Source organism: Columba livia, chromosome 3 (genome assembly GCF_036013475.1).
Source record: "Columba livia isolate bColLiv1 breed racing homer chromosome 3, bColLiv1.pat.W.v2, whole genome shotgun sequence".
In the NCBI taxonomy this organism is placed as follows: Eukaryota; Metazoa; Chordata; class Aves; order Columbiformes; family Columbidae; genus Columba; species Columba livia.
In genome coordinates this window covers 1,390,013-1,413,646 of record NC_088604.1, presented here as the reverse complement: position 1 = coordinate 1,413,646, position 23,634 = coordinate 1,390,013, and the positions used below count along the sequence as shown (strand labels likewise).

Below are 23,634 nucleotides of genomic sequence, written 5' to 3'. Positions count from 1 at the left end.
CGTCCCGGGACCGTCCCGTGCCGGGAGCAGCGTCTCTGGCGCCCGTCCCGCTGCTGGGGGGGCTGTTCCCATCTGGTTCCCATCAGCGGGCCGGGCTGCGGGCAGCGTTCCTCATCCCACACAGCTGCGCCTGCCCGGGGGACCCATCGCGCCTTCCCACAGCCTCCGACTTAAAGGGCAAGAATTTCCTGCATGCTTTTTTTTATTATTATTATTATCATTATTTTATTTTGTACAAGATCTCAGAGCCTGTGTGTGCTGTTTGTTATTCTTACACAGAGACAAAAGGGGATATAGCAAAGCGGGGCTGTGCCGCAGGGCTGGGGGTCTCTTGTGGAACATCGCTGGCAAAGCCAGGACCAGCAAAGCCAGGACCAGCAAAGCCAGGACCGGCAAAGCCAAGCCCACAGCCTCGCTCAGGATGGTGTTTATAGTGGTGCACGCCACAGAAAAGCACATTTGCTGCCTGCTGGGGGCAAAGCTGGAGCACAGACAGGGTTTTGGGGTACGGGGTGCAGGCGCAGGCAGCCCGTGCTTGCGGGTCACAAGGAAAGCCAAGCCATGATACAGATAATTAGTGAGCTCATTATTTTTCCCTGGAAGCAGGCGTGTTTTCGGAGGCAGCCTGTTTACCCAGCTGCTCCGAGCCCCTCGGCATCGCTGCTTTGGGTTCAGCAGGTCTGCTCGTGCGGAGGGACCCGCTGGGTGCAGGAGGGTCGATGCTCCGCCGGGGCTGCAGGAAAGCACATCCCTGCCCTTGACCTCTGCAAAACGAGGCCTTTTTAGCCCCAAATTTGGGGTTTATTTAACCCCAGACTCAGGCTTTGCTTTCCTTTATTCCCGCTCCGTTGTTGGGATGGAGCGGGGCAGAGCGGATGTGATGGTTTGAGGGACCACCAGCCCCTCCATCCTCCATCTCCTGCGGGACGTGCACCCCAGGAGGACTTTCAGGGTGTTCTCCATCCTTTCCCTGCACCCCAAACCGAGGGTATTGTAGAGTCCAAACCAAGGGGTGCCCAGGGCAGGGTCCCCCCTGCAGATACAGGGGTGAGGAACCACTTTGAAGCTCAAACCCCGGAGCCTGGGGAGCCGCTGGTGCCGCGCAGGATAAACCCGCACAAAGCCGTGTTTTCCCAGGGCCAGGTTGGTTTTGCTTTTCAAAGCATCATCCAGGAGAAGCTGGAGGGGTGAGAAGGTCCCATTGCCAAGCAGAATGTCTGGGGGGGTCAGGAGAGGGGATGGCAAGTCATTTGCTGCTTTGTGCCTCAGTTTCCCCAACCTGATCAAGCCTTCCAAGAGCTGCTGATACCTCAGAGCAGGATATCTGGGAAAAAGCTGATTTTTAACAAGATTTACGGCTTTCTTTTCCCAGGTGACCGTGGCCTGAAGGGAGAGAAGGGGGACCGAGGTGGTAGCACAGGTAAGCGCTTGATCACGGTCATCTCCCCAGTGCTTTGGGTATGGTTTTGGTGGTGTTATGTGGGGCAATGGCTCCTGCAAATCGGGCGGGAAAGCTGCTGGACGAGGCTGCTGAGCCCTGAGCTTGGCTTTTTCTCCTTGGGCAAGAAGGAACCGGTGCAACCAAGAGGTGGGAGGGATGTCCGACCAAGGATGCTCAAGGAAGGTGGTGGTGACGTTAAGGCAGAGCCAAGCAGGGGGAAGCACCTTGTTCTGCAGCCCCAGGTGTGCGGAGCCCCCAACCGGAATGGTGGGGCTGACCCTCCTGCCAGCCTGGGGTCATCCCTCCTTGGGGACATTCCTTCTGCCTCCTCGAGGACATCCCTTCATGGGGACGTCACTCCTTGGGGACATCCCTCCCTGGGGACATCCCTCCTGCCTCCCTGAGGACATCCGTTCTGCCACCCCAGGAACATCCCTTCTGCCTCTATGGGGACATCCCTCCTGCCTCTCCAGAGTCATTCTTCCCTGGGGACATCTCTCCTACCTCCTTGGGGACATCCCTCCCACCACCCCAGGACATCTCTCCTGCCTCAGGTGCCCACACAGATGCCCAAAGCCAACTGGGGTGTTCTGCTCCCCGTGTTTTCCAGGAGATAAAGAGGGTCAAGCTCAATCATAGAATCATTTTGGTTAGGAAAGACCTTTAAGATCATCGAGTTCAACAATAACCCACCCCTGGCACTGCCCTGTGTCCTGAGAACCTCATGTCCGTCTGTCCAAGCCTCCAGGGATGGTGACTCCAGCACTGCCCTGGGCAGCCTGTTCCAATGCCCCACAGCCCTTTGGGGAAGAAATTGTTCCCCACATCCAACCTCAACCTCCCCTGGCGCAACTTGAGGCCGTTTCCTCTGCTCCTGGCGCTTGTTCCTGGGGAGCAGAGCCCGACCCCCCCAGCTCCAACCTCCAGTTCAGAGAACAAAGAAATGCCAGGGAACAAGCCCAGGGCTGGATGCTGCCCACCCTTATGGCTGTGCTGGGCAGGTACCTTGTCCCTGAGACCCCTGGAGATGCTGATGGTTTCCTCCAAGCTTTGGACATCCCTTCTGGGGACAACCCTCCTGCCTGTCCAGGGTGTCTCTTCTTGGGAACATCCCTTCTGCCACCCCAGGGACATCCCTCCTGCCTCCTCAAGGACATCCCTTCTTGGGGACATCCCTCCTGCCTCTCCAGGGTCATCCTCCCTTGGGGACATTCCTTCTGCATCCTCGAGGACATCCCTTCATGGGGACGTCACTCCTTGGGGACATCCCTCCCTGGGGACATCCCTCCTACCTCCCTGAGGACATCCCTTCTGCCACCCCAGGGACATCCCTTCTGCCTCTCCAGAGTCATTCCTCCTTGGGGACTTCCCTCCCACCACCCCAGGGACATCTCACCTGCCTCAGGTGCCCACACAAGGTCTCCAGGTCCCCGTCACCAGTCACCATGACACCCAAAGGGTGCCAGGCACAAGCAAGGACGTGGTGGGGCCATAAGGGGAGCAGGGGGCCCTGCGGTGGGACGCACCTGCACCCCAAGAAGGACCCAGCACCCCCGTCCCCTCCAGCCGCTCTTGGTGGGCGAACACGACCAGTTCCTATCTGCAAAGTCCAAATGATGGGGAATATCACGATTTAGTTTCCTGGGATAGACGTACCCCACATCCACCACCTGGAAACTTGATGTTTGCATCCAGAGTCACAATCCGAAGGGAGCAGAGCGGGGGCAGCAGGAGAGGGAGGTGGGGGTCCAGGGAACGGGGGCAGATGGTCTCCATCATGGGGGGAAAGACAATATCTCAACCCAGCTGCAAAGCATCAGGCCCCATTTTCTCAGCCACTGGGAGTCATTTCTCCTCTTCAGCCTTTCCTTGTGTGTTTTGCTGGATTTTGGGGGCCGGGCAGGGAGGAGGCCGAGGGGTTTGGGAGGATTTGCTGCAGCAAAAACCAAACGCACACGCCCAGGATGAGGAAGAAACGGCGGTTTGGGGGGTTTAGTGGGTATGTTGGAGCAGGACGGGGCCGGGAGATGCTGCAGGCAGGGCTGCGGTCGGAGACCCTGATCTTGGGCAAAGCTTCTGCAGCACAAGGATGTGGACAACCCGCTTTGGTCCCCGAGCAGCTCCTGGTGGCTCCACCGGCTCCCGGGGGACAGGACACGAGTGCAGCCCCCACTGCAGCTTTTGAAGGGTCTCCAGGGGCTGTGGGCTCAAAACAGCCCCAGGCTGGGCTGGGATCAGCTGGGTTGGGACTATCTGAGCTGGGATCAGCTAGGCTGGGATCAGCTGGGTTGGGACTATCTGAGCTGGGATCAGCTAGGCTGGGATCAGCTGGGTTGGGACTATCTGGGCTGGGATCAGCTAGGCTGGGATCAGCTGGGTTGGGACTATCTGGGCTGGCATCAGCTGGGTTGGGACTATCTGGGCTGGGATCAGCTGGGGCTATCTGGGCTGGTCTGCAGGGCTGTTATGGGCAGCTGATACTGGTTTGTGAGGAGACTTCTGGGGTTTATGAGCTTTTACGAGCCCTCTAAGCAATGCTCGTTAGAGGCTAAGCGGAAGGGCTGAGCTCTGAGAGTTAATTAGCAGCCCTCACCCTGCTGATTAATGGGAACATGCTGGTAGAGCTTGGATCTCTGCCCTCATTCCACATCTCTTCTCCTCCTTGGGGATGTGGTGATGAGCATCTAGTGAAGAGACGGGACAAGGATGGACTCATGGGGAGGAATGAGGATGTTGGGTGAGCAACTGGTTTGGGTTGGAGATATGGAATGGGACCTGGGTTGTCGGTCACCTGCCTGCTCTCCTGGCACCAGGGAGTGTGGGTGGCTTTGGACACAGAGCTAGATGGACATTAGATAGGATCTTGGGAACAATTTCTTCCCCAAAGGGCTGTGGGACATTGGAACAGGCTGCCCATGGCAGTGCTGGAGTCACCAGCCCTGGAGGGCTGGGCAGACAGACACGAGGTTCTCAGGACATGGGGCAGTGCCAGGGCTGGGGAATGGTTGGACTTGATCTTAAAAGTCTTTTGCAACCAAAATGATTCTGTAATTCTGTGATATCCCACCACCACGAGGTTAAAGCAGAAGCGGGACCAATGTCAGATGTTTCCGGCTCTTTGCAGCTCCCTCTGCAATGGTCACCTCTTGGCGTGGAGACCCTTGGTTTCACCCCTTGAGAAGCTGCCGTGGTCCATGCGTGGGCAAAATCACAGCAGATCAGGAGGTTTTGTTCCTGTTTGCACTGCTGGACCGTTGGTGGTGGTTGTGGTGGTTTTGGTGAGATGGAAGCAGAATGCAACCCCCCAACCCCATTTCCACTGGGGACCAGCCTTGGGCATGGAGGATGAGCTGATGGGCGTCAGGAGGAGACTTCGCTGTGCCTGGAACCGCTGCTTCATGCAGCAATCCAACCCCAGTTATCTTCTCATTCGAGAAGTGATGTCAGTGAGCATTTCCAACGGGAACGCGTGTTTTGATAGGGGAAAGAAAAGAAAACAAACCAACACCCTGGCTTTGAGAAAACCTCTTTAAATACAAATCTCTGAGCAGCTGCAATCCAACCTTGGCTGGGGGGGCCCAGCTCCACCCGTGGCCGCCGTCCCAGCCTGTGGTGACTCACGGAGCCCAGCTGCCCGACAGCGATTTTCTCCATTTGACCCCTTTTCCATCCCAAATAACGGGATTTGTGGCGTGTTCCTTTTCTGGGTTTCCTTGGCTGGGGGTGGAAGGAAGAACAGCTGTGGGTTGGGTTTGGTGCTGAGCTCCTCGGTCATTGCCCTGGCAGATAAACCAGCACCCCCAGTGCTTCTCCCTGGGTGACCACGCTGGTCCCGCCTGGTGACAGGGTGATGATGGGGGGGGAGCACACATTGTATCCCACCACCCCAGTTCGGCTTTTGGACCCATTGGAGCTTCCCCACAAGCACCAAGTCAGGGTCCAACTGGGCAGCATGGACTTGGTCCTTGTTCTCCAGGCTGGAAACACAGAATCCTAGAATGTCAGGGGTTGAGGGGCCCTGGAAAGCTCATCCAGTGCAATCCCCCCATGGAGCAGGAACACCCAGATGAGGTTACACAGGAAGGTGTCCAGGCGGGTTGGAATGTCTGCACAGAAGGAGACTCCACAACCCCCTGGGCAGCCTGGGCCAGGCTCTGCCACCCTCACCCCCAACAAGTTGCTTCTCCTCTTGCAGTGGAACCTCCTGTGTTCCAGTTTGCACCCATTGCCCCCTGTCCTGTCCCTGGTTGTCACCAGAAGAGCCTGGCTCCATCCTCCTGACACTCCCCCTTTCCATCTTGATCCCCAGGAATGAGTCCCCCCTCAGTCTCCTCTTGTCCAGCTCCAGAGCCCCAGCTCCCTCAGCCTTTCCTCCCACGGGAGATGCCCCACTCCCTTCAGCATCTTCGTTGCCCCGTGCCTCCCAATCACTTGAGATTCCCTTTCTAGTCCCTTTTGGAAATGCTTTGTGCCCCGGTTGTGTTGGCATCGTCCTCCTCCCGCCTGGTTGCTCAGATCTCCCTCCTCATCACCAGCCTGAGCTGTATCCCTTTGGTCTCACCTTGGTGGCTTTGGGACTGGGTTTTGCTGGTCCCTGCCCTCCCTGCAGCAGTTCTAGGCTGTGAGCAGGTTTCCCATCTTGGCGTGACCACTGCAAGGCTCATCCTCCCCCAGTAAAATAGGGACATGGGGCAATGGGTGCAAACTGGAACACAGGAGGTTCCACTGCAAGAGGAGAAGCAACTTGTTGGGGTGAGTGTGGCAGAGCCTGGCCCAGGCTGCCCAGGGAGGTTGTGGAGTCTCCTTCTGTGCAGACATTCCAACCCGCCTGGACACCTTCCTGTGTAACCTCATCTGGGTGTTCCTGCTCCATGGGGGGATTGCACTGGATGAGTTTTCCAGGTCCCTTCAACCCCTGACATCCTGGGGTTCTGTGACAACCCTGGGTCCCTTCCAGCACGGTACATGGTGGTGGTGGGATGTCCTCAGGTCTCCTGGAGGTGCATCACCCTGTACTTTCTTCAGCTGAGGGCACGGAGGTGGGCAAGAGCAGGACTCAGAGATGCCACCGCGATCCCTCTGACTTTGTTCTGTGTCCCCAGCAGCCACCGCCGAGGAGGGGACGGTCCGGCTGGTGAACGGCTCCAGCTCCCACGAGGGACGGGTGGAGGTTTTCTACGACCGGCGCTGGGGCACGGTGTGCGACGACGGCTGGGACAAGAAGGACGGGGACGTGGTGTGCCGGATGCTGGGCTTCCGAGGCGCCGAGGAGGTGTACCGCATGGCCCGCTTCGGCCAAGGTAGGACCCTGCACCCCTGCCCCACCTCATCCACCATCAACACCCAAAAATCAACCCAGAAATGAGCCTGGAGGCATCCAGCGTGTCCCCGACAAGGACTGTGGTGGCCCCAGAGTCACAGAATCCCAGAATGTCAGGGGTTGAAGGGCCCTGGAAAGCTCATGCAGTGCAATCCCCCCATGGAGCAGGAACACCCAGATGAGGTTACACAGGAAGGTGTCCAGGCGGGTTGGAATGTCTGCACAGAAGGAGACTCCACAACCTCCCTGGGCAGCCTGGGCCAGGCTCTGCCACCCTCACCCCAACAAGTTGCTTCTCCTCTTCCAGTGGAACCTCCTGTGTTCCAGTTTGCACCCATTGCCCCTTGTCCTGTCACTGGTTGTCACCAGAAGAGCCTGGCTCCATCCTCCTGACACTCCCCCTTTCCATCTTGATCCCCAGCAATGAGTCCCCCCTCAGTGTCCTCTTGTCCAGCTCCAGAGCCCCAGCTCCCTCAGCCTTTCCTCACACGGGAGATGCTCCACTCCCTTCAGCATCTTGGTGGCTGCGCTGGACTCTCTCCAGCAGTTCCCTGTCCTTCCTGAACTGAGGGCCCAGAAGCTCCATTCCGGTTCAGCACCAGTTTATTCAGCACATCCAGCCAAATATTTTGGCGCTGGCTCACGGGGCCGCGTGCGAGGCCACCGCTGGCGCTGGCCCAGGTGGCCCGTCCCGTCCCCGTGCTGACTCAGCGCTGCGGGACCATCCCTAGGCTTGTTGTTTTTGAATGAACGCTTCGGGTTTTCCAGCCGGATGTGATTTTTGAGATCTATTTTCTTTTTAGAATAACAAAAGAAAAAGAAAAAAAGGAAAAGCTTTTAAAAACAGAGGGGAACTGTCAGGAACACTTTGGCGGGCGGAGGGGCGGCCTTTGGCCCCAAACCGTTGGGGTGGGGTGGAATTGATGATCTTGAGTGTCTCTTCCAAACAAAATGATTCTGTGATCCTGTTCAGAGCAGCTCCCTGTGCACTTGGGCTCTTGAGCTCCTTGGGTTGTTTTCTCCTCAGCTGCTTGGGGCTGCCGAGGAGATGATGGGTCCCAAAAGCAGGTACCCACCATGGCCATCATCTGGACAGGAACGTGTCGGGTGGTCAGAAAGGCTGAGGGAGCTGGGGCTCTGGAGCTGGACAAGAGGAGACTGAGGGGGGACTCATTCCTGGGGATCAAGATGGAAAGGGGGAGTGTCAGGAGGATGGAGCCAGGCTCTTCTGGTGACAACCAGGGACAGGACAAGGGGCAATGGGTGCAAACTGGAACACAGGAGGTTCCACTGCAAGAGGAGAAGCAACTTGTTGGGGGTGAGGGTGGCAGAGCCTGGCCCAGGCTGCCCAGGGAGGTTGTGGAGTCTCCTTCTGTGCAGACATTCCAACCCGCCTGGACACCTTCCTGTGTAACCTCATCTGGGTGTTCCTGCTCCATGGGGGGATTGCACTGCATGAGCTTTCCAGGGCCCTTCAACCCCTGACATTCTGGGATTCTGTGACATTCTCTGCGAGCAGGGCTGGATGCCTCCAGGAGTTGGTGTCCTTCACCCCAGCCCTGGGACACCTTCCACCAGTGCCTGGTTGCCCTTTCCTGGGTTTCTTCCACCATCTCCCAGCCTGGTCCTCTGTTACCCCTGAAGCTGGTACAACCTCTTGGCTGTGGAATCATTGAATGGTTTGGGTTGAAGGGACCATTAAATCTCCCCCAGTTCCCCTACCATGAGCAGGGACATCTGCACCAGCTCAGGTTGCTCAGAGCCCCGTCCAGCCTGGCCTGGGATGTCTTCAGGGATGGTTCATCTACCACCTCTCTGGCCAACCTGGGCCAGGCTCTCACCACCCTCAGCACAAACAGTTTCTGCATCATGTCCAGCCTGAATCTCCCCTGTTTTAGTTTAAAAGCATCGTTGTTATTGACTCATGTCCAGTCTCAGCCCAGCACCCCAAGTCCTTCTCCTGGGGCTGCTCCCCATCCCTGCATCCCCAGCCTGGACCGACACCGGACTTGCCCCCACCCAGGTGCAGGACCTTGCCCTTGGCCTTGTTGAACCTCATGATGTTCACATGGCCCCACTGCTCCAGCTTGTCCAGATCCCTCTGGGTGGATCCCGTCCCTCAGGTGTGTCCCCTGCACCACTCAGCTTGGTGGCACTGTGAACTTGCTGCGGGTGCTCTCCATCCCACTGTGTCACTGATGAAGATATTCATTAGTCTTGGTCCCAGTGGGTCCCTTGATGGACATCCCACCTAATTGTGAATAGTGACCTTGCATAGAAGTGACCCACTTTATTTTATACATATATGTTATTTTTATATATATTTTATATATATAAGAATATATTATATATATAAAACATATATATATTTATATGTTATATATACACATAATATATTATGTATGATATGTATGAAATGTAACATGTTATGTAGTATATAAGTTATATGTTACATATTATATATATATAAAAATAACATATGTATAAAGTTAATACACTTTATACTACATAAATATACACTTTATAGTACATAATATCATATATAATATATACTACATAATATGTTACATTTCATACGTCATACATAATATGTAATGTATACTACATAATATGTTACATATTATACATAATATATAATATATACTATGTAACATGTTACATTTCATACATATCATACATAATATATACCACATAATGTGTTACATATTATGTAGTATATATGTTCTGTATTATACATGAAAATAATATATATGTATAAAATGAACTTAATACACGTTAGCAGAAAGAGGGGTGGATGCAATAATGACCGGGGGGATTTTCATAAGGGGCGATGCCTTTTGTTCAAGGCCTTGAATGAGTTTCGCTTTGTCCCCGTGACGCGTGTTCCCTTGGTCACGGGGGACGCGCTGGGACACCAGTGCCCATACTGGTACCAGTGCCCATACTGGTACCAGTGCCCATACCGGTACCGGTGCCCACCCCAGTGCCCATACTGGTACCAGTGCCCATCCCAGTGCCCATACTGGTACCAGTGCCCATACCGGTACCAGTGCCCATACCGGTACCAGTGCCCATCCCAGTGCCCATACTGGTACCAGTGCCCATACTGGTACTGGTGCCCATCCCAGTGCCCATACTGGTACCAGTGCCCATCCCAGTGCCCATACTGGTACTAGTGCCCATACCGGTACCAGTGCCCATCCCAGTGCCCATACTGGTACCAGTGCCCATACTGGTAACGGTGCCCACCCCGGTGCCCATGCTGGTACCAGTGCCCATACTGGTAACGGTGCCCACCCCGGTGCCCATACTGGTACCAGTGCCCATACCGGTACCAGTGCCCATCCCAGTGCCCATACTGGTACCAGTGCCCATACTGGTAACGGTGCCCACCCCGGTGCCCATACTGGTACCATGCCCACCGCAGTGCCCATACTGGTACCAGTGCCCATACTGGTACCAGTGCCCACCGCAGGGCCCATACTGGTACCGGTTCCCATCCCAGTGCCCATACCGTTACCGGTGCCCATACCGGTACCAGTGCCCACCTCAGTGCCCATACTGGTACCAGTGCCCATACTGGTACTGGTGCCCACCGCAGTGCCCATACTGGTACCAGTGCCCATACTGGTTCCAGTTTGGCTGCCGGTGTCCCCAGCGTGTCCCCGTTCCGCAGGCACCGGCAGGATCTGGATGGACGACGTCTCGTGCACGGGCACGGAGCAGAGTCTCCAGCACTGCAGCTTCTCCGGCTGGGGCAGGACCAACTGCGGGCACGCCGAGGACGCCGGCGTCAAGTGCCTGGCGCTGTGAGGGGACGGGACCCCAAATCTGCCCGGGGGGTTCGCTCCGTCCCCGCCAGTCTCACCCGAGCTTCCCAAAGTGGTTTGATTCTTAGAGAAATAAATGCTTTTTTAATATTCTCTACCGCGCTGGTGCAGCCGTGTTGGGGGGGGCAAAGAGCGATGGGGATTTGGGGGGTCCTGGGGGGGCATAAATACACAGCCTGGGTGTGGGTTGGCCCTGGTTCAGGAAGCCCCTGCGTGGGGGGTACGGAGCACCCTGGGGTGTCTAAGCTCCCCAAACCCACCCAACGAGACACCCCATGAGGGCTTGAGGATTCCCCCCAGAGACCCCCCAAAATGCCTTGGAAACCTCCCAAGGGCTTGGGGACGCTGCTGAACCCCAGAGACACCCTCCTCATGGTCTGGAGGCTCAAGAGCGAGCCCCACAAGGGGGTGGCAATGCCATGGAGACCCTCCCCAAGGGCTTGGGGACCCTATAGAGACCCCTCCAAGGGCTTGGGGACCCCATAGAGACCCCCCGCCAAGGGCTTAGGGAACCTATAGAGACCCCCTCAACGGTTTGGAGACCCCATAGAGACCTCCCCTCCAAGGGCCTAGGGAACCTATGCAGCCCCCCCCTAAAAGCCTTGGGGATCCCTTAGGGCTCCCCCGAAGTCTTGGTGACACGTGTGAACCCTCCAGAGCCCCGTTGACCTCCCTCAGGTGCCCCCAAATCCTTGGGAACACCCAGGGGACCCTCCAAAAGCATTTGGGGGTCCTTTAACGCCCCCAAACCCCCTCTCAGAGCCTGGGGACACCCTCAGACCCACCCCCAGACCCACCCCAAGTCCCGCCCAGCCCCGTAGGCCCCGCCCCTCGGGCTGACCCCGCCCCCTGGACTGTCCCTGCCCCCTGGACTGCCCCCGCCCCCTGGACTGCCCCCGTCCCCTGCACTGCCCCCGCCCCCTGGACTGCCCCCGCCCCCGTATGCTGATCACTCCCCTTTGGGCTGGCCCCGCCCCCTGGGCCGGCCCCGCCCCTCCTCGTTCCGCCTCGTTTGGCTGCGCGGGATCGCCGTAGCGGGGCGCGGGTTGGTTCCGATTTCCCGCGCGCGGGATTCAAGCGGCGGCGACCGGTAACGGCCACGGGACGGGGACACGGGGAACACGGGAACCCCAGAGACCCCAGAGCCGTCCGGGGGACAGGGCGGGGGACACGGGGGACGGGACGGGACGGGACGGGACGGGACGGGACGGGACGGGACGGGACGGGACGGGACGGGACGGGACGGGACGGGACGGGACGGGACGGGACGGGACGTTGCTGCCCCTGCGGAGCCCAACGGGCGCCTGGGTGCCGGGCACGGGTTGGGTTGATCTTCGTATGGGATTTGTTGGGTGTGTTTGTTGTTGTTATTGTTGTTTTAATTCGATTTATTTCACTTATTTAGTTGATGTTTCATTTTATGTATTTGTTTTATGATTTAATTTATTTATTTTTTGTTTTACTATATTTGCTGTTTCAGTTTGTTTATTTGATGTTTCATTTTCTCTGTTTTTTTGAGCTTTTGTTCTATTTTTTTACTTTACGTTTTTATTTTACTCATTTACTGATGTTTGATTTATTTCATTATATTTGATTTATTTTTTGATGTTCTTGTTTGCATTTTTATGCGATTTTATTATTTGCCTTTTAATGATTTTATTATTTGCATTTTTGTTTTTTTAATTTGCATTTTAATTTATCTTCATTTTTGTCTTTTTTATTATTTCCTTTTTAACGTTTTTATATTATTTGCTCTTTTATTATTTTATTTATTTTATTTTTTATTATTTTATATTTTATTTTATTAGATTTTTCTTCCTTTTTTGGCTTTTAAATCAATTTTACCTCTTATTTTTACCTTTTAATTTGACCCCGTATTTAATTGACTTCTTAGCCTCCCATTTGATTTTTATTTCATTATTACTTTTTCCTATTATTTTTAATTTTAAATTTTTATTTAATTTTATTGTTTTAGTTTTTGGTTTCTTCCCGCTTTCACTTTTCCTGCCCCACTTTCACTTTTCCTGCCCCACTTTCACTTTTCCTGCCCCACTTTCACTTTTCCTGCCCCACTTTCACTTTTCACTTCTTTATTACTTTAATTTTTTAAAATTATTTTAACTTCTTGATTTATTTCTAATATTTTTTTCCTTTCGAACCCCTTTTCCTGTTGAATTATTTTCTCTGTTTCATTTGGCTGCTTTTTCACGTTGTTTTCTTGGGGTATTTTCTCGGTTGTTGTTTTTCACGGTTTGGTTTTGGTTTTTTGGGGGGGTTTGGGGGTTTCCTGCTGTTCTTGGTTCAGTTTTTCGGTGTTTTCTTGATTTTGTGGTATTTATCGTCCCGCCGTGCTGCCCATAGGGCCCCATAGGCTGCGGGTGACCCCGGCTCCCTCTGCTCCACCACCATGGAAACCTTCAGGTCCCCCAACCCGGCCCAGAGGGACAAACGCGGTGAGTCCGTCACCCCAAACGCGGGGGTCACCGGGACCAAACGTGTTTAAGGGGTAAAACCATCCAGCCAAGGAGCCTGGGGGGGGGTTGCTGAGATATGGGGCGAAAAGGAGCTTTTCAAGCATCCAAACAATCACCATTTATAACCAGAGCATCAATACTCATGGAATCGGTTCGCTTGGGAAAGACCTTTCTGATGGGCGAGTCCAACTGTTGAGTGGTGCTTTGATCTGTCACACGTAGGGCTGGTTTTGTTGTGTTTCTTATATATATATCTTAATATTTATATTTATTTTGGTGTTTTGTTGTCTGTTTTTTAACCGGGGGCCCAGTTTCCATCACCATCCCAGCCTCTCCCTTCATGCAGAAGTTGGGATACGGCACCGGGGTCAACGTCTACTTGATGAAAAGGTGCGTGTGCAGGTGGGGCTGGGAACGGTGCTGGGCGCTGGTTTTCCTCCAAAACCATAGAAATCATTGAATCACAGATGGTTTGGGTTGAAGGGACCGTTAAATCTCCCCCAGTCCCCCCTGCCATGAGCAGGGACATCTGCACCAGCTCAGGGTGCTCAGAGCCCCGTCCAGCCTGGCCTGGGATGTCTCCAGGGACGGTTCATCCACCACCTCTCTGGCCAACCTGGGCCAGGCTCTCACCACCCTCAGCACAAACAATTTCTGCATCATGTCTGGCCTGAATCTCCCGCCTTAGCAGTGTAGGGGAAAGGGACCTGGGGGTCCTGGGGACAGCAGGGTGACCATGAGCCAGCACTGGGCCCTTGTGGCCAGGAAGCCAATGGTACCTGGGGTGGGTTAGAAGGGGGTGGTCAGTAGGTCAGAGAGGTTCTCCTGCCCCTCTGCTCTGCCCTGGGGAGACCACACCTGGAATCTTGTGTCCAGTTGTGGCCCCTCAGTTCCAGCAGGACAGGGAACTGCTGGAGAGAGTCCAGCGCAGCCACCAAGATGCTGAAGGGAGTGGAGCATCTCCCGTGGGAGGAAAGGCTGAGGGAGCTGGGGCTCTGGAGCTGGACAAGAGGAGACTGAGGGGGGACTCATTCCTGGGGATCAAGATGGAAAGGGGGAGTGTCAGGAGGATGGAGCCAGGCTCTTCTGGTGACAACCAGGGACAGGACAAGGGGCAATGGGTGCAAACTGGAACACAGGAGGTTCCACTGCAAGAGGAGAAGCAACTTGTTGGGGGTGAGGGTGGCAGAGCCTGGCCCAGGCTGCCCAGGGGGTTGTGGAGTCTCCTTCTGTGCAGACATTCCAACCCGCCTGGACACCTTCCTGTGTAACCTCATCTGGGTGTTCCTGCTCCATGGGGGGATTGCACTGGATGAGCTTTCCAGGGCCCTTCAACCCCTGACACTCTGGGATTCTGTGAGACTTGTCCCAGCTCCATCAGCTCACACAGGGCAGGAACAGGACTCTTTAGAAGGACATCTTTCAGCTTCCACCCCAGGAGCTCGCTGCATGGAGAGCTGTGAGACAGATACAGGCGGCACCTCTGCAAGAGCCACCAACATCTGCCCGCAGAGCGACAGCATCTTCCAGAGCTGGACACGGGTCTGTGGCCGCGTCCCAGCTCCTGGTGGCCAGCGTGGTCACATCCCAGTCAACATCCCGCACCAGCACGACATGAGGGGGTCACAGCTCGGGCCCCCAGCTCTGCCCAGGAAGGCTCCGCATCCTTGGGCTGGGCTCTTCCTGCCTCCTCCTGACCACAAGGCATTTTGAGGCAGAAAAAGCAAGTTTGGTGATTATTCATCCTCTCACCACCCTCAGCACAAACAGTTTCTTCCTCATGTCCGGCCTGAATGTTTCTCCTTCAGTTTCAAACCGTGTGTTATTATGCACCTCTACCATGTGCACACGAGCAGATCTTAGTTTATTTTAGCATTATTCTTTATTAATTCCACCAAACCAAGTCAGACGCTCTCCAGAACGGCTCCTTGGTGACCCATCTGTGCTTTAACCCCGGTGCTGCCCGCAGTTCTGAGTCGTGTGTGTGTTTTCCCCCGCAGGTCTCCCCGCGGTTTGTCTCGCTCCCCTTGGGCCGTGAAGAAGATCAACCCTCAGTGCAACACGAAGCAGCAAAGCGTCTACCAGCAGAGGCTGAATGACGAGGCCAAGGTCCTGAAAAACCTGCAGCACCCCAACATCGTGGGTGAGTTTCCAGCACGGCCCGTGTTGCTTTAATTGCGAATGACGTTGTTGGAGCTGATGTTCAAAACTGGCCCCGGCTGGGTGGAGAGGTGGTGGATGAACCATCCCTGGAGACATCCCGGGTTGCGATAAAATCATAGAATCATTTTGGTTGGAAAAGACCCTCGAGATCATTGGGTCCAACCATAACCCACCCCTGGCATTAAACCATGTCCCTGAGAACCTGTCTAAATGCCTTTTAACCCCTCCAGGGCTGGTGACTCCAGCACTGCCCTGGGCAGCCTGTTCCAATGCCCCACAGCCCTTTGGGGAAGAAATTGTTCCCCACATCCAATAACAAGAACAATAAGAAGATCCAATAATAAGAACAATAAGAAGATCCAATAACAAGGCTCCGGATCCCCCTGCTGCCCCTTTGTGTGTGACAGTCGGGCTCTGTCACGCTCTTGGCTCTACAATAGGAATACTTTGAGAAGGTGCTTTAGTCTGTGTTTAACTTTGCTCTTGTCTGAAGTCTCTCCAGCGGGAACAGCAGCTTTGTTTGACTTCATCCTGTTGTTTGTGCTTTAAAGTGCCTGGTTGAGGTCACTTGTGTTCGAAAGGCTGCGTGCAAAGAACGTTGTTTGTACCCCTAAAGCGGCATCTGTCGCTTCTGGCAGGAATTTAAGAGCCAGGGTAGTCTTGACCCTTCACATTGCGAACATTTCAGTGCTTTTGTCTGTAAAAGGTGCCGTAAATCATTTACAGGGTGAGAGTTCTGCTATGTGGTTACGCAAGGCTTTGCCATTTCTAACCCCACCTGAGAATTGTTTATGGACGGGAGTAAAACCTGGAGGAGAAAGGACGGGCCGGTCCGTGTGTGTGTTAATCTTGCGGGACGGCCCCTGTGACACTGCGGTTTGACTTACTGAATGTCACCTCATCCTCTGTGTGCCTCCTGCTTTTTGTATTGGGGGATGTCGGTGCCACCGATCTGCTTCTCCATCCTATAAAAATCAGGGTCAAGGTCCTTGCCCTGGTATGGGGTGTAAAGCTGAGCTGGGAAAGCACCTGCGTAGCAGCTCCCAGTGCTCCATCAGGCTGGAAAACGCATAGAAACGCTCATGTCCGCATCGACTCTAACAAATAATGTCTGTTGGAAGGTTACCGGGCGTTCACCGAGGCCAACGACGGCAGCATGTGTCTGGCCATGGAGTACGGAGGAGAGAAATCCCTCTACGACTTAATCGAAGAGCGAAGCGGGGACGCGCTGGGCCCTTTCCCGGCTGCCACCATCTTCAAAGTGGCCTTGAGCATGGCGAGGGGGCTGAAGGTGCGTTCGGCCTTAACCGGGGCTGCTCTGGACCCGCGCACGCTGGGGAATAACGGAATGTGGTGTGTGAGGCGGCAGGTGCAGAGCAGATGCTGCGGCGCTTCGTATAAAGCCTCGCTGGGCTCTTTTTTACCGGGGTGCTGTACAGACTTAGGTCAAACCAAGCCCTGAAGCTTCAATGAGCTGCTTGTTAGGGGAAAAAGGGAGAAAACAGCCTCAGTGGTGCTGTGGAGCTCCAGGGATCAAACAGACGGGTCCTTGGCCGCTTGTTAACACCCGTTTGTTGCATCACACTCAAGTGTTCGGTGCTAGAGGCGGTTTAGAAAAAGCAACCATAAGCCTCCAAAATTAGGCTGGGGGAACAACCTGCCCTGTGTTTTGTACACGTTACGGATAGTTGTCCCATCCTCGAGGTTTTAAGGCTAAATCTGTTAAATATTAAGAAGTTGGTGCTTTGTTGTCCAAATGCGACGGCTCCTCCCGCCTCGCCGTAGCTGTGTCGGCGCTAACGGCCTCTCTCTGCCCTCAGTACCTTCACAACGACAAGAAGCTGCTCCACGGAGACATCAAATCTTCCAACGTCGTCGTTAAAGGGGATTTTGAAGCCGTCAAGATCTGTGACGTGGGAATGTCGCTGCCCCTGGATGAGAACATGACCGGTAGGTTGAGGGGGAAGGACCCGAATCCTCGGTGCATCTACCTGGGAGGGAAGCACCGACGGGTGGTTTGCAGCAGCATCTCTGGGCGGTCCAGCGTTAATTTTCCAGCCCTTGACGTCCGTCTCGTGCCCTCCACGCTCGTACAGACACAGAATTGCCGGGATGCTCGCGCTGAGGGTCTCGAATCTTTCACAGGGCTGGAAGGAAGCACGAGCCAAACGTGTTACAAACGAGAAGCAGATGCCTAACGGCGTCGCAGCTTGGCTGCCAACAGCAAGAAGGGGTTTGGGTTAATCACAAGAACGCCTTTTCACGCAGCGCTTGGGCCTGCGACAGCCTCGTAATTTATCAAGCTGCTCCATTACATTTTTATTAGTAGCTGTTCCCTTTTATAAGGAGCGAGAGAGCTGGAGGCAGCGCCCCAGTGTAATCTCCTGAAGAGGAGCATGGTTAAAATATCAGGTTTTGGGCTGGTTGAACAGCAAGAATTGCTCTCCACCCAGCCTGGAGTTTGGCTTTGCCTCTTTGTCTTGAGGAGACAACGCGTACCCACCAGGGGTGATGGTGCTGGGTCCATGTGGCAGCCAAGGATTAAAGCCCAACAGTGTGGAGGGATTTTGGAATTCGCTTCTTAATCAGCCACGTGAGAGAAGTTTGAGCAGCCGAGATCTTTCCCCAGCTCAGGGATCTGCGGGGGAAATGCAGCACCTGGCCTTGGGGAGCACTGCCCGGAGTTAGAGAGGGATGAAAGGGATCCAGTTGGAGCTGGTGCTTCGTTCATCTTCATCTTCAGCTCTCTGAGGCTGGTTAAGATCAAGGAGGTGTTAAATTGAACAGTGGTTTGGGCTGGTGTAAAGAAGAGGGAGTGTGGGTGGAGGTTTTGGCGCCTCACGAGGAGGGGGTTGGGGTGGCTTCGTCCCCTGGCTTGTCTGGGGACAGCGATGTGTCCTGTGAGGGGCGCTGGGCAGGGGCCACAGGTGAGTAAAACGCAGGTAACACCCCTGTCCATCACGGGGTGCTTAGAGCGGGCTGAGCCCAGAGTGCAGCTCCAGCCTTCGGTTCTTCACGCTCTGCGTGACCTCGGACACTTTGCCGCAAAAAATCTCGCTGTGACGGTGTCTTGGTGGCTTTGACAGTCCCAGCGGGCACCGGAGCTGCGTTGTTTCCTTCCAGTGAGCGACCCGGAGCTGTGCTACGTGGGCACCGAGCCCTGGAAGCCCAAGGAGGCTCTGCAGGACGACGGCGTGATCACCGACAAGGCCGACATCTTTGCTTTCGGGCTGACGCTGTGGGAGATGATGACCCTCTCCGTGCCCCACGTCAACCTGCGTTGTGACCCTGACGATGAAGGTTTGTTCCTCCGCTGAGCAATTTCTGCTCCTAGAAACGCTTTCCTCCCTCGGGGGGATCGATTTGTGCAGCTGCAGCTCTGGGGGGTGCTGTGTCGATACCATCAAAATGACACAGCCAGAAAAGCCTGAAACGATGCGGTGCTTGAAATGGTGCACCAAAATATTTAAGGCGGCCGAGTCTTTTAGGAAGAAGCGAAAGTGGGGATGCTGTGACACGCTCACCTCTGACAAAGCACAGGGGAAGGCTTGAGTTGCTCCAGGGATTTGTCACAGAATCATCGTGGTTGGAAATGACCTTTAAGATCATTGAGTCCGACCATAACCAGCCCCAGCACTGCCCGCTTGTTTCTGGGGAGCAGAGCCCGACCCCCCTGGCTCCAAGCTCCTTTCAGGCAGTTCGGAGATCAGAAGGTCTCCCCTCAGCTCCTGTTCTCCAGCTGAACCCCCCAGGTCCCTCACCCTCGTGCCCCAACCCCTTTTCCCCCTTCTCACCCAGATAACTCTTTTGACGAGGACTCCTTTGATGAAGAAGGGTTTTACGCGGCGCTGGGAACCCGTCCTGCTCTCAACGTGGAGGAGCTGGACCCGTCCTACCAGCGCATGATCGATCTCTTCTCCGTCTGCACCAACGAGGAGCCCAAGCAACGCCCGTCGGCCGCGTGCATCGTGGGAGCCCTGGAAGCCACCGTGTCCCAGCATTAACAGCACTCGAGCTCAGGGATCGCCGCTCTCTCCTCTTGAACTCCTCCAGTTAGGAGAACAGTGGAAGTACATAGAGAAACAAGCTCAAAGAGCAGCAGTTCACACCTTTTATTGAGCAGGCAGCCCCCCAACAGCATCTCCTGCAGCACAACACCATGAGGGGGCCCAGGCCTTACGCGCTGGGGGAAAATCCTGTTGTTTTAAGACATCTCATAGCATATAAATTTAGCAACAGCTCGGACTAAGTCTTTTGCCTTTCCCAGCGCACGCTGCAGGGAGCTCGGGGAGGAAACAGCATCTTTATATTAATTAAAGTTTTTAAGTTACTCACAATAAAATTTAACTTTAGTAGAAACAAACCTACCGTTAACACTAACCCGTAAGACAACTCTGTACACAAAGTGACCCGTTCTGCCCCAGCTCGCTCGCACGGGCAGGGAGAACTCGCGCTCAGCAGGAAAACGGCCTTTAGCCGCCTAGCAAGGCTCAAGTGTTCATTTCAACATGGATCTTTAGATTATTAAGCTCAACTTGTACTGATACGTTAGATCAGTTGGTATAAATAAAATTATAGACAAGGAAGTTGGGGGTCTGGCAGTATTTTGTTGCGAATAACTTGCCATCTGGGGTGGGGTCGGAGAAGGCGATTTCGTCGGTGCTCAGGTAGCAGCCGTACATGAAGGTGCTCCTGAAAAAGAGAGAAACGAGGGTGCTGCAAACACTTTAATCTGACGCTTAAACCACATTTTCGAGGTGTTTTCCCCCAAGGCTCCTTTGCAGGGAGCTCGTTTTGCTTCCATCACTTGGTTTGAAACCAGAGAAGACAGTTGTGAGGTGCCAGTTTGTCATCTTGGATATAACCAGGAGGCGTTTTAAAATGAGCAAGAACAACGATGTGAGAGCAAATAGAGGCATAACACTCCCAAAATACAGTTTTACATGGAAACCTGGGGGTTTTAGTTCGATATGTTGAAGCAGTTCCCGTTTGGAGCCCAACACGGCACCCATGGCCTGTGGGGTGAAGACATTAAACACTAAACCATGGGAGAACATGGAGAATATTCAGAATACTGTGATTCTACACAAATATATACATAGGTACCCGTATCTCTGTGTTTCATGCACACAGAGCGAGCAGATATAAGATCTGTGCTACTACAGACCCACAGACCATCAAGCTCCCCCTCAAGTGAATCTGTATCAACAGACAAGGGGAAGATTTTAACTCTTCCACTTTGGTTCGAGCTTTTCAAGCTCAGAATTTCCTGCCTGGAAAAGTCTCCAGTGTTTTGGGCCCATCCACTAAAATAAAACATAGAAGATTTTTTTCCCCAACAAGCACAAGTTTCTCTTGGAAAATCCAGTCTGTGTAGCTGTGTTTCAGGTTCTAGCCAGAAATTAACAGCTTGGCCTATGCTTGTATCAGATTTTAAATGAAAATATTAGATATACAGAGGATATTTGATTTATATCCTTCCAGTGTGAAGCGGGGCTGATGGAAAGGGAAAAATTTGTAGAATCCCAGAGAGTCAGGGGTTGGAGGGCCCTGGAAAGCTCATGCAGTGCAATCCCCCCATGGAGCAGGAACACCCAGATGAGGTTACACAGGAAGGTGTCCAGGCGGGTTGGAATGTCTGCACAGAAGGAGACTCCACAACCCCCTGGGCAGCCTGGGCCAGGCTCTGCCACCCTCACCCCAAACAAGTTGCTTCTCCTCTTGCAGTGGAACCTCCTGTGTTCCAGTTTGCACCCATTGCCCCTTGTCCTGTCCCTGGTTGTCACCAGAAGAGCCTGGCTCCATCCTCCTGACACTCCCCCTTTCCATATTGATCCCCATTAATAAGGTCAATGAGCCACCCACCACATCCCACCTCACCCCCAGGGAGGCAAAGTCACCCCCAACAAGTTGCTTCTCATCTTTAATCAGAACTTCCTGCGTTCTGGTTTGTACCCATAAATACTTTTTGCTGCGGTCGTGGTTTTCCCTGTTGAAGGGCAAACCCGGGATGGGGTCCTGCTCCTACCTGACCACGTCCACCATGCGCCGGGCGATGCCTTTTCCACGCTGGGGCCCGAACACCCAGATCCTGCTGACGCCGCAGAGCGCGGGCTCGGCCCGGCTGGAGCAGCGCCAGGCGCGCTGGGGCTGCGGCGGGGCGTGCGGATCGGGGGACGCGGCGGCTCCCGCCTCCGACAGCACCCGGAACGCCTGCGGGATGAGAGGACGTGTCAAAATGCTCCTTATCGCCCTGATAACAGCATGAGCTCTGCTTTAATTTCTTTGTTGTTGTTTTTTTCCTTTGGGAGGGGTTGTTTTTTCATAGAATTACTGTGGTCGGAGAAGACACTCAAGATCAACAAGTCTAACCATTACCTGCCCCATGTCCTGAGAACCTCATGTCCGTCTGTCCAGCCCTGCAGGGCTGGTGACTCCAGCACTGCCCTGGGCAGCCTGTTCCAATGCCCCACAGCCCTTTGGGGAAGAAATTGTTCCCACATCCAACCTCAACCTCCCCTGGCGCAACTTGAGGCCGTTTCGTCTGCTCCTGGCGCTTGTTCCTTCACTCCAACTCCTTTCAGGCAGTTGGAGAGAATCGGTTTTATTTCCTCAGCTTGATCTCCCCCCATCCCACATTTCTAACACACAAACATCCCCAGTTATTCGCAATTTCCCCCTCTAATTAAAACCACGTACCTGCTTGATTGACTCAGCCACTAAGCACCCGATGATCATCTTCTCGTTGGACACAAACAAGTACATTTTCGTCTTGGCTGGGCAGCTCAAAGAAACTTGCTTAAAGCCCAGCTCATTATCTACAATTTCTCGCACATCTTCTGCCTAAGCAAACAAAACTGGAGCATTAGGAAATAAAACGCACATTCTTTGGCGTGAAAACTGTCAGAAAGAGGCCCTGTTTCCTCAAATAAGCTTGTTTTCACACCGAATCAGGCCCTAATGGCGTGGAGAATGGGCTCTCACTTGTGTCTTAACCCCCTACGCTCATTTGCTTCTCACCCCCGTCCTCAGGATGGAAAAGATCAGGTTATGTTGGTCAAATAAGAGCCGAAGTATCAGTGCAAGGTGGGGATGTGTCGGGTGGGTGCCCACAGCCCCCTTGGCTCTGCTGCTCGCCCCGGCACTGCTCCCAACGCGTGATCCGTCCTGGGAGCTGAGCCAAAGCTCGGCTACAACACACCCCCAAAAATCAGCAAGCCTCTACCTTCTTGACGGCGTATTTCGGGTCATTTGGAAGGATCAGGACAATTTTCCCATCCCAGAACTCGGCCACAACTCGCTCTTTCTTCCAGCCCTGCCACAGAGGGGAAAGAGGGAAAACAAACAAGTGGTTTAGCATGAGAGAAAGCGACTCCGTGAAAAATCTGGCACATGAAGCTGTAATTTGAACCACCTCAGCTTTCAGGAATAAAACCGAGTTATGCTCAAAGTGGTGAAGACAGAGTGGCTGGAGCTGCTTGACTTGCACTTCAACGTCCCCCGCGGGTGACAACCGCTGCATCCAGATGTCACCCGCGGTTCCCCCGCTCGTCCTGGCCTTACCACGTATCTGAGCCCCTCGAGGAAGCGCTCGTGGTGCTGGATGTGCTGCGCCTCGTCCTCCGGGCTGGCCGCCGTGTAGATCATCCCGCACGACTTGCAAACCACGGCACCAAAATGCTTCTGTCCCGCGTCCTGGTGGCAAACAGAACCACCTGAGCGCTCCAAAACTCTTCAAAACCACGTTTGGTTTAAGGAACGAGCTTAAGAATCGGTTCTAGATACAAGAATCAAAGATTCAAGTATTTGTTTTCATTTGGATTTGTGAAGGGGAGGACAAGCTGCTGCTTATTTGCAGAATATTCAGAACTCTATGGCATTAAATTATCCAGGGATGGTTCATCCACCACCTCTGGGCAACCCGGGCCAGGCTCTCACCACCCCCACGGTGAAGAATTTCTTCCTCATATCTGATCTAAATCTCCCCTCTTTTAGTTTCAAACCATCACCCCTTGTCCTATCACATATATACAATTAACGTGCTGTTTGGAACAAGCCCTGAAATAGTTCGGCAACATCCTCACTGAGGAAACAACGCAAAAGCGCACTAGAAATTTTTTAAAAAGATGAATTTCTGTATAGTTCCGTATAGTGTTTTCATCAGTGATCAGCAGACAAGAGCGATCACACCAGCCCTGCTCCCTCGGGAAACCGGCTTGAAAGAGTCGGCGTGTCACCGAGCGAGAATGAACGGTTTACAAAACAAATTACCCATTGCTGAGGGTGTATTTTCTGGAAACCCATACATGTGATGGCTCCGTGGCACACCAGCCTCAGTAACACCGTTTGGGCCTCCTCCTGCTCCTAAATCAGTATTCCACGCTGAAGGGCAGCAGTGGGAAGGCT

General features: G+C 53.9%; 4 protein-coding genes across 10 annotated transcripts in view; 2 read left to right on the top strand and 2 right to left on the bottom strand.

Annotated features, from left to right (window-relative positions):
- SCARA5 (scavenger receptor class A member 5) overlaps positions 1-10,684 on the top strand; it is a 36,870-nt gene extending 26,186 nt beyond the window's left edge. For 2 of the 4 annotated variants that reach the window (XM_021279873.2, XM_065055492.1), the window contains 3 exons: positions 1,373-1,420; positions 6,547-6,741; positions 10,438-10,684. In XM_021279873.2, the coding sequence (XP_021135548.1) occupies positions 1,373-1,420; positions 6,547-6,741; positions 10,438-10,574 (380 nt within the window). In that variant the 3' untranslated portion in view covers positions 10,575-10,684. Of the gene's footprint in view, positions 1-1,372; positions 1,421-6,543; positions 6,742-10,437 lie in introns of all 4 variants that reach the window. The other 2 variants (XM_005512743.3, XM_065055491.1) reach the window with 1 other exon arrangement.
- Positions 1-23,634, bottom strand: part of LOC135578953 (uncharacterized) — a 91,578-nt gene that overhangs the window by 15,024 nt on the left and 52,920 nt on the right. The window lies entirely within an intron of this gene.
- PBK (PDZ binding kinase) lies at positions 11,544-19,814 on the top strand. 2 transcript variants are annotated; one of them, XM_065055494.1, is made up of 8 exons: positions 11,544-11,681; positions 12,953-13,044; positions 13,377-13,455; positions 15,066-15,208; positions 16,350-16,519; positions 17,049-17,178; positions 18,352-18,528; positions 19,027-19,814. In XM_065055494.1, exons 2-8 carry the CDS (start codon positions 12,999-13,001, stop codon positions 19,230-19,232), a joined length of 951 nt encoding a protein of 316 aa, XP_064911566.1. In that variant the 5' UTR covers positions 11,544-11,681; positions 12,953-12,998; the 3' UTR covers positions 19,233-19,814. The 2 variants fall into 2 exon arrangements, with proteins under 2 accessions (XP_064911566.1, XP_064911567.1); XM_065055495.1 differs by having other exon boundaries at positions 11,677-11,943.
- Positions 19,326-23,634, bottom strand: part of ESCO2 (establishment of sister chromatid cohesion N-acetyltransferase 2) — a 22,163-nt gene continuing 17,854 nt past the window's right edge. For both annotated transcript variants that reach the window (XM_065055487.1, XM_065055488.1), the window contains exons 7-11: positions 22,792-22,923; positions 22,454-22,543; positions 21,928-22,071; positions 21,257-21,441; positions 19,326-19,920 (exon numbers count right to left, since the gene is read on the bottom strand). In XM_065055487.1, the coding sequence (XP_064911559.1) occupies positions 19,782-19,920; positions 21,257-21,441; positions 21,928-22,071; positions 22,454-22,543; positions 22,792-22,923 (690 nt within the window). In that variant the 3' untranslated portion in view covers positions 19,326-19,781. The remainder of the gene's footprint in view (positions 19,921-21,256; positions 21,442-21,927; positions 22,072-22,453; positions 22,544-22,791; positions 22,924-23,634) is intronic.

What these genes read in the sequence shown, in the direction of transcription:
- PBK (XM_065055494.1), top strand. Translation starts at nt 12,999, where the DNA reads ATGGAAACCTTCAGGTCCCCCAACCCGGCCCAGAGGGACAAACGCG. An exon ending in AACGTCTACTTGATGAAAAG is followed by an intron (nt 13,456 to 15,065) that starts GTGCGTGTGCAG and finishes TTTCCCCCGCAG; the next exon opens with GTCTCCCCGCGGTTTGTCTC. An exon ending in GCAGCACCCCAACATCGTGG is followed by an intron (nt 15,209 to 16,349) that starts GTGAGTTTCCAG and finishes GTCTGTTGGAAG; the next exon opens with GTTACCGGGCGTTCACCGAG.